The sequence below is a fragment of the Uranotaenia lowii genome, chromosome 2 (assembly GCF_029784155.1).
Source record: "Uranotaenia lowii strain MFRU-FL chromosome 2, ASM2978415v1, whole genome shotgun sequence".
Lineage (NCBI taxonomy): Eukaryota > Metazoa > Arthropoda > Insecta > Diptera > Culicidae > Uranotaenia > Uranotaenia lowii.
Window position 1 is genome coordinate 263950367 of NC_073692.1, and position 18946 is coordinate 263969312.

The following is an 18946-nucleotide window of genomic DNA, read 5'->3' on the forward strand; positions in this document are numbered from 1 at the left end:
CAAAAAAATCTCAGTAGAACCGTTTTTGAGTTATGCTCCAAATTTGAAATTTCGAAAAAATTAAAAAAGTTCTGGTACTTAGATTAAAATATCTCAGACGGCATAACAGTAATTTGAAATCTCTCTTTTGCATATTGAAGGTGCATAAATTTTCTATCGATCATCTGAACATTGTTTTTGGGTTTGACCAACAGTATTGTTGGTGTTAGTGACTTTATGAGAAAACAAATTATAAAAAAATTCAGAGAAAATTTTGTTTCAACGAAAGTTTTAGACTCGATGGTAGCATTTTAAAAATCTGATTTGCTTTTGCGCTTAAATGTCAATTCAAAACAAAGATTTCAAGTGGTTGTTTATCAAAATCGGTTGAAAATTGAAGAAGTTATGGCTACTTTACCATAACTGTAATTTTTGCAGTTTTTAATAATTTAACGAACCGCAGTCGAAATTTCACATTTGGAGCATAACTCAAAAACGGTTCTACTGAGATTTCTTTTGAATTTCATTTTCGGATTCAGCGCCCGATTTCACATTGGAAATGACCTTCAGTTTACTGAGTTCAAATATGCTGTAAACTAGTGTAATCAGTAAAATCCAGAAAAACGGGAAAAACATGGGAAAGGCCCAAAGTGATACAGTTAAAAAAAAAAATTCCCAAGCAAAGTGCTCCAACAAAAATACTTGATTTATGATTAAAAAATAAGGCTGCAGAATGTATAAAAACTAAAAAAAACCTTTTTAATTATTGAGTCTATGTCATATTTGTCCATTGTATTAATGTTCTATCATAAATATAATGTGTAAATTGTTGTGATAATCTGTATCTCTTGCTTGTGGTTATCGTCCCATGCTTGCCATGCCCATGCCCCAAAGGTGGCGGTGGTGGAGGAAATAATCCCGGTTATGTAAATGACATCCAATCACACCTGCACCATCCTTCATCCCAGCAAAAGCAGAACATTTTCGCCTCTTCCGGAAGTGGTGGAGGTGGAGGAGGAGGTGGTGGTGGCGGCGGAAGTAGAGATCATAACGATCGCTCCAGTAGTGGCCATCACCACCAGCAGCAGATCCAACAGAACCGCACCAGGCGTAGCACCCAACGCAAGGTCACGCACAATGAGAAAAGATACCATTCAGGTTAGCTAGCAAGCAGCGTCGATTAACGGAACGAAATGAGTCCAAAAACCAAAAATTAAACAACCCCATGAGTTGCCCTTTTAGAGATTGAACGATCATCACATTTCTTGATACGTAGCCTTGTATCACTGCAAGTCCGGTCAATCGAAACCCGCGTAAACGCTAACTATTACCAGGCTACTTACAGATCATACATTTTTGAGAACGCTACCTTTTAACCGTTAAAAACCTACTTACTAGTGACTTGAGCACAAGGCGGTCCGCTGTTTGTGGGCCGAATTGTCGATCATATTTTCTTTTTGTTTTGGCTCTTGATTTGTTATTGTGCGTATTTCTGCCTGCTTCCATTTCGTTATAGTTGGTAGATTCGTTGCCTTTTCCGTTGTCCCAAAATAATAAATGGATTTTGTTCGTAGACGTTTCGGCTTGGATATTTTCTAAACGCATAGAAAACGGGATATTGATATTATTAGGATGTCGTAAACAAAACATTGCTCAACCAGAAGTCGTAAATTCAGATTTAAAGGCGCTGATTAAATGTACATACATATATGTATTATTAGATTATGTCAATTCGGGGTAATTCTTGAATTTATCAAACCCTGGGGTCTAAAAAGCATCGTTTTGGTTCAAAACTCATCCATGATTTTTTGCAGATTTTTCAAGTAACGTTTACTTGAGTAAAGTTGAGCTTTTGGGCTTGTATGGGAAAATTTAACATTTTATTCTGAAAAATCAACTTTTTTTTGGTTTCTTTTGTGTAACCGAGCCTGCTAATGGCTGCAACTTTGTCGAAGACCGTAACTTCGTATCTTATTAGACGAAAAAGTTATTAGGTTTTGAATGGGTGCATGTCTTTTTGCATTGAAAAACAATAAATTCGATTGACATCACTGCTGGGTGCCTAGCGGGGTATTTCATGAGCCTTCTTTACATGCAATACTTCGCGAGGCACCAGCAGGGATGTCAATTGAATTAATTCTTTGTCAATGTCAAAAGACATACACCTGTTAAACAGCTTACAACTTTTTTGCCTAATAAGATACGAAGTTACGGTCTTCGACAAAGTTGTTCAGCGGAAAAACCCTAAATAATGTGGTTTTTTTCAGTACAAAATATTTAAATTAAATTTATTTAATAAATAAATAAAAGTTCAAATTTAATCGTGTAAACGTTAAAATTCTGCAAAAAATCATGCATGAGTTTTGGACCAAAACAAAGTTTTTAGACTCCAGGGTTTGAGAAATTAAAAAATTAACCAAATCGACTCAGTCTAATGTATCATAAAACTCATTATTTGGTGGGCATAAAACTACCTAATTTTAAGCATGGGGTCAGTGACATAATTTAACTGGATGTATCATCAGCAGCGTTTTTCTTTTATTAAAAAATATGTTGAATCTTTGTTTTATATGTACACTTCTTTACATATTCGTTTGATTTGTTTATTTTAATTTGTTTTCTCTTTTTGCATGCTATCTGCAATGTTTGTTATTGTGCTTCATTCTGTACCCTGGACATCCATCTGCTGTCTTTTATTACACATCACTGCACAAATTGGAATTATTTTCGAACTCTCGGTATGTTCGCACCACTTTCAAAAACTGATGCACTCCTTCGTACTCAATCGGAAAAAACCAGCAGCCGCTGGACGGCCCGATGTGTATCATCATCTTCACCAACAACACCAACATCCAGTCGAAATCCAGTCCACGCAACAGGCTCGGCCAGGTCACTATCAGTCAACGACTACTTCATCCGGTTCCGGGTCTTCCGCCGAACATCATCGAAAAGATGGACCAGCATCGCTCGGTACCAGCTTCAGCAATATGGCGCTGCATTCGCCGGCCATTGTTGCCGCTGCAGCCGCCCTCGCGAAATCACCCTCTAAATCTGGCATACCGGTGGCGGAACGGACGGCTCAAATAATCGACAACCCTGTGATAATGCGTCAGAAACCGCACAACCATCCTCATCACCAACAACAGTATTTAAGACAACAGCCGTTGCCACAGGCGGCCGCGGCGGCTGGTATTATGAATCAACAGCCGCCGCCCCCACCGCTAGAGACGAACTTCGATCGAACAAGTAATAATAACCAAGAGCCCGCTAGTAATAGTAGAAATAATAGAAGAATCGGGCGACACGAGAGTCGTTACACCAGTGGTAAAACTTTTTTTTTTCTTTCAATCAAATTTTTGCAACAATGCACATTTCAAGGTCTTTCTTCGTGTTCTAAACACTCTTGGTTGGATTACCCTTTCTTCTACTATTGTTCTACTAACATTTACATATATTCTACTAATTTATTATAGTTTACATTGAACATTAACCCGTACTTTTTTCAAGTGTATAAACATTGTTATTCAATGTCTCGTCTTACACGAATAACAGGTAACGACTGAACTGACCTCACCTTTCTGTTATTTAATTTTTTTCATACAATGTGAATTTCTCTCTGGATACAACTATGCCCAAGACCGCAAAGCGATTGGAAAAGGTAGAAAAAATTATCACATCTCAAATAGTGTACAGTATTTTTCCATCAAGAAAATCTAGCAACACTGCACGGAAAATAATAAAAAGGTAAATTTTACCGAGTAACTTGGGTAGTTTTTCCACCCCTCTTTCGAGGTAAATTTTACCTTTTTTTATTCATCTTGCAAAAAGGTGAATTGTACCGTTTTTCTTTTCACCTAGAAAAAAAAGTAAATTTTACCATTTTGGGATTCACTGAGCAAAAAGGTACATTCTACCGATTTCCCATTCAAAAGGGGTTTTTCACTGTTCTGATTAGTCATTAAATTAAATGAAACAAAGACACAAATTGAAAGCTTTGCTGAAAAATTACAATTATTTTTCATATCAAAAATGAAAAAAATCAATTCATCAACACTGACAACACATTTAATGTGATCAAGACGCTTAGATTCAGAAGGGTGCAAGGATTTTTCGACAACACTAATATAAACAGATTAATGGAAACTAAAATCATACACCAACTTACGTTTGCATGACATTTTTTTAAATTAATATTACAATTATTGATTGAGTGAAATAATATGGGAGAGTGGGGAATCATGGGCCACTTTTTTTCGTTGTTCCATAACTTCTTTATTATAAAAGATAAAATTAAAATAAAAAATGGTTTGGTTTTCTACATTTTTAAGGTATCATAAGGTATTTTTTTAAAAAATTTATTAAGTTATTTTCCCCAAATTCTGACTGTTTAAAAAAAAGCAATATTTTTTGGATTTTGAAAAATGGTGGGAATCGTGAGCCATCAAACCCAAATTGACCAAATAACATGCAAAGTTTATGAGTTGACCCAAAACTGTGATTTCCTAATTCATTTCGTTATTTTAAAGCAATTTCAGATGATGAAATAAAAAAGAGAGCTGTGTATGATCGCCTAGATTCCAAAACCTGGCTCGCGAACGTTTTGGCAAAATTCCTTATATAGGATGGACAAAATATTTTTCATAACTCTTCATTTGGCATAAGAAAACTTTACAGATAGGTAAAACGTATTTTAAGTTCTGAATGTGTATAAAAACATAAAAATATAGGTGATTCAAGATGTGTGGCCCACGATTCCCCACAAGCTATGATTTGCAAATTGGTTGCATTTGTGTGACTTATTGATGTTTCATCAAAAATTCCTTTTCCACGTGAAAGATCATGACAAAACTAAGATCATAAGCGTATTAGCATATTTTTGTAATGCACTTTAGGTTCCCCATCGATGAAATTAGCGGGTGTTTTTTTAATTATGAGAGTAAATTTTTCTAACTTTTTTTAGCTTGATTAATAAAAGAAGCATATGATGCGTATTTCAGTCAACAACATATAGGAATATATGCTCACGCAAAGCGACGACGATGACAGTTGATTTGAGAATTTTATCTCAACACACATCTGAGATATTAAAAGTGGCCCACGTTTCCCCATGGCCCACGATACCCCACTCTCCCCTATAATTTATTTCTAATCATAAAAATAATAATGAACCATTAAAGTTCAAATATATTTTTGAAATTGTTGATTCATTTCAATACGATTCGACATTTTTTCCTAACATTGTTTATTAGAAGCTGGAAGATGTTGGTGATTGATGAATGACATCCTGGTGTTAAAATCTTTATTATCAAATTGAAAAAAATTGTGATTGATTCAGATTAAGAAAATTGTAAGAATTTCCAAATCTCAAGAAAAAACAGCAACTTTTCTTAAAAAAATATCAACAAATTTTCTTCATTGTCTCACATTAAAATATTATTTTAAAAATACCATGAGTATTTTAGTTAATGTTGTTTTTAAACATCACTCTTTCTTAGAGTTAAGCAAAATGCTTGTAACAAATTAGAAATAATATCAGCATTGCCCTCAATGAGACAATCAAAGTATTTTGGTTATTTTCAAAACGTATGAAACTTTAAGGATCTCTTACATAAGATTCTAAATTATTATAAAATTATAAATACTTACCATTGCTGTTAACTTGAAAAATTTCTGCTCAAACTGATTGCCTCGCTGTCCACCCGTATTCGTCGTCCGCACGAATGAATCCATGGGGCCGCCTGTTTCTTCTAAAACAACGAAAACTATTGCTAACATCCAATTCAAAAAGAAATTTGTTATTTACTTTACCTGATACCTGCTAAAGTGAATGCGAATTTTTTTTTTAATTTGTTGACATCCATAATCTGGTCATCCGAATCAAAGTTCTGAAAAAGACTAATAAAAACTTTGTGGTTCTTTCAAATTATTTTTTTATTTCTGAAACAGCTGGTCTGGAACAGTGAAAAAATATTGCAGAGATCCCTCCGGAACTATGTTTTCAATTAGCTGCCTTCTGGAACAGCGTTCGCTGTACTCCTTTCGAGTTCCGAATCCCTCCTGCTCCTGTTTACGGGCCTTTACAAAATTCATTTTTCTAAACGAAAATTGGAGTCCGTTCCTCGAAAGGAGCACTGCTAACAGTTTTTCCGCTGTTTCGGCTCAGCTGTTCAGGAGCCAGTCAATTTAATCGCACTGAGCACTGCGAACAGTTTTCCTTGTTCCGGTTACTGATAAGATAATCACTTACCTCGTTTACAATTTCGCAAACAAAACTAAAAACGTCGCACCAGAAGCACAGATTCCCAATTTTGCAACTCGTACACCACACAAACTGCGCAAAACTTCTTTTTCTTTTTTGTTTTGGTCAGCTGCGCGCTGATCTGACATCTGCTGAAATAAAGCAAAATACGACCGCGGTTCGAGTCCATGCTACCATAAATACTAAATTCAGTAGCAAATGGGTTGTTTTTACTCAATTTGAGCAAATTTAAAGCAGAAATTAGAAAGTGCTAACTCATTAGTAAAAAAATTTTTTTGCTAACGAAAAGTAACAGCTAATTTTTGCTAAGTGGAGCCTCGAAAGTTTTGTGTGTATGTATCAATAATTTTTCCTTCCGACGATCCGGCTCGGTGAACTCCGTTTTTTTTCTTAAATGTTCCGTTTTGTCGGATTAAAACAATTTTGCATCCTCTCGAACATCAACGCTGCCTCTGGCTGCTGAATCTTCCTACAATCAAGACATTCTGTCCCTTCTCCGTTCGACTCATCCGGCCAGCCGGGGGATAATATTGGCTGTTCCGGAATGATGAGGAAAACACTTCTTTGCTCAGTAGGCAAATCTGTAGATACAATACCGTTCATTATTGTATAGAAATTGGAAGTACGCGCACTGTCACTACTACTTTGAACTTCCATAACTTTTTACTCTGATAATATTTGTTGATCAAATTTCTTGCTTAAGATAGATCAACATTCAAACTATTATATCACATAATTTGAGATTTCTAAAGTTTGTTTGGACTTTTATCATTCAAATTCCAATATCTCAGAAACTACGTTACGCTTTTAATTGAAATTTGCAGAGTGATTGTAGAAATATAAAAGTAGCATGTCTGAAGTTTTTGAAAAGTTCTAGCGATGGGATCAAAAGTTACGCGAGGTACAATATTTCAGGCATGAATCAAAAACTGCGATTTCTATAGAATTTTGAACGATTCATGAGAACAATATCTTTTCCTCCCACAAATCAGTCAGAAAATGTCTGACAAAAGCCAAAAAAAAAGAAATTTATTTGCCTCGTTGTGAAGTAAGTTTCACCTCGGTGAGGTAAGAGTTACCTTTTTGGATTTCACAAGAATTCACCTGTTTATCGCGGTAAATTTTACCTTTTATTATTTCCCGGGTGCCGTTCACAAATATGCAACTGCTAATAACTTTTGCAGTGCAAAGTAGGAAAAAACCTAACAATAAATTGTACAAATCAGATTTTTTTATGTGATTTGAGCATTTCTTACCGTGCAGGCTTTACTCAAAGAAGTGTATCTTGTCAGAGGTTTCCGACACCTTCTAAATTAGGAGCTCAAATCTTTGACTATGACTAGGTCAATTTGGGACTTCCGTTATGGGGTTTATGAATTTCTCAATTTAAATTTGTTCAATTTGTAAAACGACGTATTCTACCAAACACTTTAGGTTTTCTAAGTCTTTCTCTTTCAAATCAACCTTTGTACCCAAAGCAATAAGTTATTTTCGTTTCTTAAACAAATGAAGTTAAATGATAATTCAAAACCGGTGCATCCGGTAACCTTGAAATTCTGGCAACCCTATAAAAACCAGTGTTGCTAGATTCTTCTGATGTTCTCATCTCATCTCTATTCCTATTCCAATCGCTTTGCGATTTCGAGCCAAGTTGTCGCCAAAGAACTTTTCCGAAAAGCTTTATTTATTGAAATTTCATTTGTATTGTGTGGAAAAAAAATATTCAAGAAAACCCAAAAAAAGGAAATTTGTTCCAAACAAAGAAGCATTTTTCCTTCAAAACTTCAAACCAAACCTGGCATAGATACCTTAATGGTATTTTTAAATTGGAAAAAAAATCATACGTTGCGTTGGTTTTGATCTCAAAGGAAACTTTTTAGACTATGGGCGAGATGCGAAAAACAGTGTAAATTTGATACACCCTACAAAGCAAGCACCTTCATTATTCGGCAGCTTTGGAAGCGATCTAGTTTAGCTTTCTTATTAAAACACTCATCCGGATGAAAAGTTAATTAACACTAAACCAGCCGACACTTTGTATATTAGGGTGGCAATGGATGTATGGAAAACAAAATCCAGGTTCGAATTCTGAAGACCGACCATATACATTTTGTTAATTTACTCAAAAACTGATCTTCGCAAAATTTCAATTCAATCGAACTTGATTTAGGGGTGCCTCAAAGCTCTCAAAGTTTCGGTTCCTTGATTCTCGAAAATCACCTAAGAAGGAGCCAAAGGAAATCGAAAAAAACGAAATTTTAATGTTGATGCCAAATGAATTCGAAATGCATGTAATGTCGAGATCTGGTGTCAAATCTAAAAAAAACAATTTCGACCAAAAATCGACTTTCTAGTACCTCTTTTGGTGATTTTTGAGGTTGAAAAAATCCAAACTTGGAGCGCTAGCCACCCCTATATCAAGTCCGATTGAGCTGAAACATTGCACAGATCAGTTGTTCGGGCATATCTTATGGATACATACGTCTGCATGTTAATTTTAGTTACTATTGTAGCCTAACTTAAATAGCTTCAATCAAATATATCTGTAGCTCACTCGTTTGTTAACATTTATTCATTTCTTCAAATTAAAAAAATATATTTTTTTAGTTATCCTCATTTTTGTTTGTTTAAGCTTGTAGCGATTAAATTATAACACACAACGGATTAAAAAAGAGTTAACGTTCTTAAAGGGCACTCATGGTCTTATACAATTTCGCATGAACTGAAACAGACTAAAACACAACAATACTCGATAACGGCCGGAACAAATATCAAATTCTTTTTTTGTCACCCCTCTTCGATTTTTCTTTAAAAAAAACTCGAAGGGGAGAATAAATAATGATTAAGGTATTCTGCTGCAAAACTTGATACATTTTTCGACAGTTCAAACAGGTGAAAAAGCACAAATCAAACTGTAGAAGATGGGAATTGTATCAATTTTTGTATTCGAGAAAATTTATCAAATGTTAGGAATAAAATGTAATTCCATTTTTTTAATATTATTAAAAAAATTATTATTTTTTATGATCCTCTTATTGTTTCAACTTCAAATGACAAAAGAAGGATTTCAATTTTTTCCGGCCTAATTAGACAAATAACACTATTTCCGAAATCAGTATATCATGAAACATCTTATCTCTTAAATTGCTGGTCATACAGAAATGTCTCAAACCATTAAGCTTTCATTCCGTTCACAAGTAACTTGAATGTTCATGAGTGACATACGTGATGGAATACAGCAATTTTTCCCGTACTGAATGAGTGATAAGTAGGTAATATCTATAGATTCTAATTTTCCGTTTTGTTTCCCGTTTCATCCTTCACCGCAAAAAAATATGAAACACACACTATGTCGTCCGTTGTATTGTTGCCATGAACTGTGTGCGCGTGTGTGTATGTGTTTGGCTGTCCATCATCGAACACGAAATTTATCATGCAAAACATTACACCCATAAACACTCATCGTCACCGTCGTTACCTCACGCCATTCACCGCGTGCGCTGTACTTGATTTGGAACCATCCGAATTACTATCACACCTAATCCACCTACTACCACCACAACCCACAATCACAACAGAAGTACGTCAGGAAGCTGTACAGCAAGCATTAGCTGCATTAAAAAACCGCCCCAAACCTAGCTTACCAATGCCATCCAAGCGCAGCTCAGTGCTTAACCGTAGTCCCGAGCGCGATCATGACGACTCAGGTAAATTGCACACCTATTATTTTTCGATTATCACGTCGGTATTGTTTGAACAGAAAAATTATCGAAAAACTCACTCATAATCCAAATGCTTCTTGACTTTTATTTAGGTTTCAATGATCGATAGATCAAAACATTAGTCTAGAATTGGTTCTAAAAGATTATGTTTCATAGATTCCAGTACCGAAGACGAATCCATTCCTGAGGAAGGAGTTCTGGGCGGAAGGATCTCTACACCCGATCGTGATAACTACAATCTCCCAAGGGATCACATACTTGGGCGGGAACCGATGAAACTCCCCTCATCCCGAGATCACCATCACTCTCAAAAACAGCCAAACCAACCTTTGCCTGTAGAAAGGCGGCCTCCTCAAAGTATACCGATCCAAACAACGACTCAACATGCAACCCTCTCCGATACCTCCAGTGCGGGATCTCCGCCAGCTGTTCACAGAACCTACTACAATCAGAAGAACAGCTATGATATCACCGATATTTCCGAATATCACCCACGTGCGTACGCTGAACCCGATATCACACAATTCAGTGCCAATACCAGACGAGGTGCAGATCGCGTCACTCGTTACGTGAACCTCTCAAACCAAGAACCCGGAGATACGGGTACAGCTGGCCGCTGGAAAGTATCCGCAAAAATCCAACAATTGCTCAACACATTGAAGCGACCCAAACGACGGCCGTTGCCTGAGTTTTATGAAGACAATGACATAGAACTTGAAATAGCTGCGAACCCCAAAGATCCCAATGCGCCCAAACCAGAAGGTAGCGTCATGACACCCGTACAAGGTGAACAACTTATCGTACCCTCGGGACTGCCAAGAACGCTCGAGGCAGCCTTGCAAAGGTATGGTACCAGCTCTTTCAAGGCCCCTATGGCCACTGTTCTAGATCCTAATGGTAAAATGACCACGACACTTACCTACGGCAAATTGCTGTCCCGCGCACAAAAGATCGCCTACGCTTTGTCGACAAAGGTATTCAGCAAAGGTCCGGAACAAATTTCGCTCAAGCCGGGAGATCGGGTAGCCCTTGTCTACCCGAACAGTGATCCTCTCAGGTAAGTTAAACTTTTTTTCTAAAACCAATTATGACTCGGCTTAAAACTGTCACCTTTACAGCTTCCTTACGGCATGGTACGGTTGTATGTTCCGCGGATTGGTGCCATTGCCAATCGAGTTGCCCCTGTCTAGTTCGGATTCGCCTCCGCAACAGGTCGGTTTCCTGCTGAGCTCTTGCGGTGTCCAGGTAGCATTGACTTCAGAAGCCTGCTTGAAAGGTTTGCCAAAATCTTCCACCGGCGAAGTGGCAAAACTGAAAGGCTGGCCCAGGCTTCACTGGTTCGTAACGGAGCATTTGCCTAAGGTCCCGAAAGACTTTAACACCAACAATAATCGGATCAGCGAAGATTCTATTGCGTACATAGAATACACCACGGACAAGGAAGGCAGCGTCATGGGTGTTACCGTAACACGCCAGTCCATGATCAACCATTGCCGAGCGCTGACAATGGCTTGCCATTACACGGAAGGCGAAACTATTGTTTGTGTTCTGGACTTCAAGCGGGAAGTTGGACTATGGCACAGTGTCCTAACATCCGTTTTGAATGGAATGCACGTTTTGTTTATTCCGTACGCTTTGATGAAACTGAAGCCATCGTCATGGATGCAACTTATCACGAAATACCGTGCTTCATGCTGTTTGGTCAAGAGCCGAGATCTGCATTGGGGTCTACTGGCAACCAAGGACCACAAGGAAATTTCGTTGTCATCACTTAGAATGCTGTTGGTTGCAGACGGTGCTAATCCATGGTCCCTCTCAAGCTGCGATCAATTCTTGAGCGTATTCCAGTCTAAAGGACTGCGGGCGGATGCCATTTGTCCATGTGCCAGTAGTTCAGAAGTTTTCACCGTGTCACTGAGGCGTCCAGGCCGTTCTGCAGGTGGATACAGTCAGTCTGCAACCGGTCGTGGAGTTCTCTCGATGGCAGCTCTTTCGCATGGAGTTGTACGAGTAGACAGTGAAGATTCATTGACTTCTTTAACGCTTCAAGATTGTGGCCAAGTTATGCCTAGTGGTAAGTACACCAAGGCAATTAAGGCAAGTTCAATAAATAATGATTTCTGTTTTGTTTCAGCAACAATGGTGGTGGTCAATGCAGAAGGCCCTCCAGTGCTTTGCAAAACAGATCAAGTTGGTGAAATATGCGTCACTTCGGGATCAACTGGAACAACCTACTACGGACTAGACGGAATGACAAACGCAACCTTCAAAGTAAATAAAAATAAAATATGTAACAGATCATAAATCATTATAACATTCCTTTTTGCACAGGTTCAACCGCTTACAGAACCTCCTCCGGCCAAAGAAGGTGAACCACAGACCCCGGGCAAACCAATCAGTGACGAATCGTATGTGCGTAGTGGATTGCTTGGCTTTTTAGGCCCGGGTGGCCTAGTGTTCGTGTGTGGTTCAAGAGATGGTTTGATGACCGTTACTGGTCGGAAGCACAATGCTGATGACATTATCGCCACAGTGCTGGCTGTGGAACCGATGCGATTCATTTATCGTGGCCGTATTGCTGTCTTTAGCATACGAGTTTTACGGGATGAGAGAGTCTGTGTAATAGCAGAACAACGACCGGACTGCTCCGAAGAGGAATCATTCCAATGGATGTCCAGAGTTCTCCAAGCGGTTGATTCCATCCATCAGGTTGGAATTTACTGCCTGGCTCTGGTCCCACCTAATCATTTGCCGAAAACACCACTGGGAGGAATTCATTTGACTGAAGCTAGACGGAGATTCTTGGAAGGATCCTTGCATCCTGCCAATGTACTCATGTGCCCCCATACTTGTGTAACTAATCTGCCAAAGCCGAGAGAACTTCATCATGGTATGTGAACTACACTCTTACTCAACTACAACCTTGCACTTCCTCTGTGTTTAATTTAGTTTGGTTTTCTGACCCAAAATCATTCAAAACAGCTTTTAGTTCTGTCCGTTAGAGTAGAGCACTCTTCAGTCCAATTGTGTTAATATTTTGGGAGATTCTATTGAAATTTGATGTCATTTTGCTTTGTATCAAATGTTTGGTGCCAAAATTATTCATTCAGTTTGACTAACAACTCTTGGTTTCCGATCGATCTAAAATGAAAGCTTTTTAATTTATTTAGACGCACTTATCTAACTTTCTTATCGAATTGGCTATTCTGAATATCATGATATTTGTTTGCATTAATTTCGTAATATTTCATTTCCTCAAAATTAATATCATTGTTTTCTCTCTTAATTTTCTTTAAACGCTGCTCTGCTCCTCACAAATACTAAAAAAAATCAAAATCTGCAAAACGACACGCGTGTGTTTCGATGCAATAACGTAAAAAATGATAACAAACTGGTTTTGTCATCACATCATCATCTTGATCATCGAATTGGCCGAATAACACCCCGATCACCATCACCAACGCCATTTCAAAAATAAATCGCCTCCGAAACTACTAAAACGCCCTAAAACTGTTTGGTTCTGGATCCCTTCTGCTGTACATAAAAAACTTACATTAACATTGTCCCTATCTTCATTTACCTCGTAATAATCACCCTCTCTGACAATACACACAACCGCACGCATATCCACACCAATTCATTGCAATACTATCCAAAAATAACCCACAATCAATCCACCATAACTGTGACCCTTCCATCACATACACATTAATTAACAACAAAAACATCCATCGGAAAAAAAAACAATAAAATTAAACGACACCGGTACGAACCGAAACGAAAAAACTAAACTCAGGTTCTATCCAACAACTTCAAATTTCTGGCACTACGCCATCGTCGTCCACCTCTATAAATACTACCGGAACAGATGCCTCGGTGGGGCCCGCCTCGGTCATGGTTGGCAATCTGGTGCAGGGTAACCGGCTGGCGTCCGCTCAGGGACGCGACATTGGGCTGGCGGACGACAACGAACGCAAGGTGAGCTCCTTTAAGATCAGAAAATCCCGTTTTCGGTCTGCATTGTTTTTGTACAAATTTGTAGTGAACCATTCAAAAATGCCGTTTAAAAAAATCATTTCTATGTTTAATTTAGTTTGTTTGAGCTAGAAAAATACAAAACGAGTAAAATCCTTCAAGAGTCTTACAGTCTTGTAACAAGAAGACTGATTCCTGCTCCCTTTACTCGAAGTGACTTCAACGAATGTCAAGTAACGAACCTTTTGCTAATGTTCCGCAGCATCAACTAATAACTGGCGTGTTGCGGTGGCGTGCAAATTCATCCCCGGATCATGTCCTCTACACTCTGCTGAACTCCAAGGGGGCGGTTGCTAAGACTTTGACCTGTTCCGAGCTGCACAAGCGAGCCGAGAAGATTGCAGCACTGTTGCAGGAACGCGGAAAAGTCAACCCTGGCGATCATGTTGCACTGATTTTCCCACCGGGTTTGGATTTGATTTGCGCCTTCTACGGCTGCCTCTATCTTGGAGCGATTCCTGTGACGATAAGGCCACCACACCCACAGAACCTCATAACTACTCTGCCCACCGTACGGATGATTGTGGATGTGTCCAAGAGTGGAATCATCTTGTCGATTCAAAGTATCATAAAGCTGCTCAAATCTCGGGAAGCAGCTACATCAATTGATCCGAAGAGCTGGCCTGTTATCTTAGACATTGAAGACAATCCGAAGCGTAAACTAGCAGGTAAGCGGAATAAAAATTGTTGCAAATACTTTTGTAAAATTTTTAATTTTTGTTTTTTTTTTCAAACAGCGATAGCCAACAGTACACTGGATTCGACGGCGTATATTGATTTCAGCGTATCCACATGTGGTCGTCTGAGCGGAGTTATTATTTCGCATCGGTAACTGTTCAACGGATAACGGTTAATGATCTTCATTATAATAATCTTAATCCCTTTTTTTATTTGTAGGTCACTTTCAAGTTTGTGTGCTAGTTTGAAACTTGCATGTGAATTGTATCCTAGTCGTCATGTAGCCCTCTGTCTGGATCCTTACTGTGGTTTAGGCTTCTCAATGTGGACACTGATCAGTGTTTACAGTGGACACCATTCGATTCTGATAGCACCGTACGAGGTTTGTAGGATCATAGAATCGCTTAAAAAACCTTACTGATATTATTTTTTCACATTCCCAATTTAAAGGTTGAAGCAAACCCGAGTTTGTGGCTAAGTACGTTATCGCAATACCGAGTACGTGACACGTTCTGCTCATATGGTGTTATTGAGTTATGCACCAAAGCACTAAGCAATTCGATTCAGATGCTAAAGCAGCGTAACGTGAATCTAGGGTGTGTCCGCACGTGCGTTGTCGTGGCCGAAGAACGCCCACGAGTCCAGCTAACTCAACAGTTCTGCAAGCTGTTCCAGGCGCTGGGGCTTAACACTCGATGCGTTTCGACTTCTTTCGGATGTCGTGTGAATCCGGCCATATGCGTGCAAGGAGCAAGCTCTGCCGAAAGTGCTCAGGTCTATGTAGATTTGCGTGCTCTGCGAAACAATCGAGTGGCACTGGTGGAACGTGGCGCACCGAATTCGCTATGTCTAGTTGAATCCGGCAAACTGCTACCTGGAGTCAAGGTGATCATTGCTAATCCCGATAGCAAGGGTCAATGTGGCGATTCTCACCTGGGAGAAATATGGGTAAAATATGTCATGTTCATCTCCTGCAACATGTCTCGAAAATATCATTCAATTGTTACAGGTTCAATCACCTCATAATTCCAACGGGTATTTCACGATTTACGGTGACGAAACAGATTACAACGATCATTTCACTGCAAAATTAGTCACTGGTTACAATACAAGCGAACCATGGGCACGAACCGGTTATTTAGGATTCCTTCGACGAACTGAATGCTCCCAAGCGTGCTCTGTTCTAGACGAAACTACACCAAGCATTGCCAGCAAGGACTCCGACACCGAGTCCATACATTCACAGGTGATAAAGTTTTTTTTAGCAAAGAGCCCTTCTTTTAACCTTACTGATTATTTTTATTCTAGGGTCAAAACACGCTGAATTCTACGACAAGTTCCAACGCTGCCAATACAACTATTGGAGGTAGTAGTGGGAATGAGCAGGAACTGCATGACGCCGTCTACATCGTTGGTGCATTGGACGAAGTTATTACGCTGCGGGGCATGTACTATCATCCAATTGATATCGAAAACTCCGTGCTTCGATGCCACAAGAAGATAGCCGAGTGTGCCGTTTTCACGTGGACGAATCTATTGGTTGTTGTTGTGGAACTGGATGGCAACGAATCGGAAGCTCTGGATTTGGTACCACTTGTGACGAATACGGTCTTAGAGGAGCACCAACTGATCGTTGGCGTGGTCGTGGTTGTCGATCCCGGTAAGGATTTCATTTACAAAAAGCTAATTTATTTTCCACTCTCTATTATGATGGATTGTTCAGACTATATGCAAACAGTCTAGCCTATTTGGAAGATTCATGTCCTTGAGCTTCAGCTGGTCCTTTTTGTGGCAAACCATTAAATGTGGAAACAATTCGATCTTTCTCACGATCGGCTCACACAGCTAAATAGAATGTCATATTACCTGTTCCAATACTATGTATTGACTTGAAACTCAAAAACACTACTTCTAAGATCTGACATTGCCCATCAGAGACCACCAGTTTTGCCCATCGACTTATCAAAACGTTCCAAAAATTACCTTGCATAGTTTTTGATTGTCGTTCTTCTTTCAGGCGTGGTTCCTATTAACAGCAGAGGCGAGAAGCAGAGGATGCACCTGAGGGATGGATTCCTGGCCGACCAGCTTGATCCTATCTATGTTGCCTACAACATGTAAATAGATGATAACATTATTTCCTCTGCACAAACGTGTACGGAAAAGCGAAGCTGCCGGTTGAGTGTGATCTGTGCCTCTTATTTGTTAGCCATGTAAGCGCTAAATTTCCGAGTGCTGATCAAGCCCTCGAGGAAACCGAAATAAGGGCTATCATACAAAACATTAGATCATTGCCAAATACTGGGATAACATCGACCAGCAGAAGGAAGGGCAAATTGATACAAATTGTTTAAAAGAAAACCCAACGCACATCACACAGCATAACAAGCAAGCACGTGCCCAGTTGTTTCAACATAAGTGTTGAAGTCAAATTAACACAAAACCTCGACGATTGTGTTTCAGTTGGTAGATAACTGCTCCGCAGATATGCCACACATCCATACTGTTACGTACGAACGCAAACTTTTTATTTCTCGATGCCGGGAAATTCGACAGCAATGATGTTCTGAAGGCAATGCACTGTATATATAAATATTTTCTGTAAATTGTTTGAACTAAAAAATGACCTACTTTCATTGAAATTGGATAAACTTGTAATTTTAATATTGTAATTTGGTGATTTATGTGATTGTCGTCGCTGTAACGAGCTTAGTTGATAATATTCCCTTCGCCATGTCTACTTAGTGACACGTGAGAATTATATTCTCCATTAGAAGAAAATTTAAATGCTGTGAAGATATAGCGAGTTTGATTGAATTCGGAGCCGAACATGTCGTAAGTGCTTTCAGTATTTCCTTACAACTATACTTTGTTTGATTCGATAACTTCAGCTGACTTTTTTTTCGACACATTGTTAATTTTAACGTTAAAATCTAGTCTATTTTGATTTGTTTTGTATGTTTTATTATTCCGGATGGACTTCCATTCTACTTTGTATAAATATTGATCTTCTTTTAGTTGTGAATTTTACCTGTTAATGTTAATTATATTCTTAACATCATCCCCATTATAGTCTGTCAGATCTCTGTTCCTTGAATCGCACAGCTACCACATAAAACACTCTGTTTTAAATATACTTATCAAACATTTTGAGGTTTTTATTTAACCAGCGCAATTACGTCATCTAGAAATATCAGTATTTTTTCCTTTTTTTTATTTTATTCCATCAGGAATAAGTATAAATTGCATAGTGCATTTTTGGTTTCTAAACAAAGCAAAAGGGCTCTATCTGAGTGCCACAACTATAATTTCATCTGAAAAATCTGATAACACAGAAATGTAAGGAAACAATGTTCAAATTTCCTAAACTAATCAAAAATGGAAATTCTTGTACAGTGCAAATCATATTAGTGACGACCTTGAAAAATAACTACTAAGGTGTGTATGAGTTCAAGCTTTTACATTATGTACTCTATTACAGTAGAGCGTAAGTCGCATTATCGATTCCAGAACCGAGTCACCATGTGAGAAAATAGACAATTAATTAGTTACACCTTTTATAAAATTCCACTTTTAACTCTTTCTCTCTTATTCGCAAACATACATAAACTGAAACATTAAAAACACAATTGATAATTATCGAGTACGAAATCGATTCAAGCGTAAAAATTTATCTCTGCTATCATTATAATGGAATGGAAAATGAAACCCCCACGGCCAACGAAAAAGAATGTGGTTATTCCGTTAGTTTGAACACCTGATATATTAAACGAACACAAAATTAAACCGTAAATTAATAGACAACAACTAGAATGGTGGTATGTACTTTATAATCGTTGTTTTTGCGTCAGCAATCACTAGTACTCGGAAAGGTAAAACGAAAAAGAACAAACTATTACATTTGCAAGTTGAAGCGCATTGAACAAGAAAAAAAATTCAAACCCCTGAACAAGCGGTGTACTGCTCATTAATTTCTGGTATTGTATTTTCTTAGTGACAAACTAATGAATAAAATAGTTTGAAGTACATATTTAATTTAGTGAATATATGTATGTATTTAGAATTCCCATTTGTTGATATTCTTCGAAAGCCCTATGTCTTTATGTATGCCCACAAGGGTGGATCAGCGGACTGGCGGTAGCTGGGCAGGTAAAGCCAGAAGAAAATGACTGGTACTAGGACGGCACAATGCTCAAATAACACCATGGCCGGAAGAGGTGTAAGGTGCTAGAACACGTCCAACATGGCTCTGAAAAGAGCCGTTAGATTCACC

General features: G+C 38.4%; 1 protein-coding gene across 12 annotated transcripts in view; it reads left to right on the plus strand.

Annotated features, from left to right (window-relative positions):
* LOC129749178 (disco-interacting protein 2) overlaps nt 1–18736 on the plus strand; it is a 194074-nt gene extending 175338 nt beyond the window's left edge. The window contains exons 4-18 of one of the 12 annotated variants that reach the window (XM_055744091.1): nt 874–1137; nt 2782–3303; nt 9817–9945; nt 10117–11017; nt 11079–12034; nt 12095–12231; nt 12292–12850; nt 13757–13938; nt 14198–14663; nt 14733–14823; nt 14893–15055; nt 15124–15621; nt 15683–15919; nt 15982–16333; nt 16691–18736. In XM_055744091.1, the coding sequence (XP_055600066.1) occupies nt 874–1137; nt 2782–3303; nt 9817–9945; nt 10117–11017; nt 11079–12034; nt 12095–12231; nt 12292–12850; nt 13757–13938; nt 14198–14663; nt 14733–14823; nt 14893–15055; nt 15124–15621; nt 15683–15919; nt 15982–16333; nt 16691–16794 (5561 nt within the window). In that variant the 3' untranslated portion in view covers nt 16795–18736. Of the gene's footprint in view, nt 1–873; nt 1138–2778; nt 3304–9816; nt 9946–10116; nt 11018–11078; nt 12035–12094; nt 12232–12291; nt 12851–13756; nt 13939–14197; nt 14664–14732; nt 14824–14892; nt 15056–15123; nt 15622–15682; nt 15920–15981; nt 16334–16690 lie in introns of all 12 variants that reach the window. The other 11 variants (XM_055744092.1, XM_055744093.1, XM_055744094.1 and 8 more) reach the window with 11 other exon arrangements.
* Nucleotides 18737–18946: the final 210 nt, after the last annotated feature.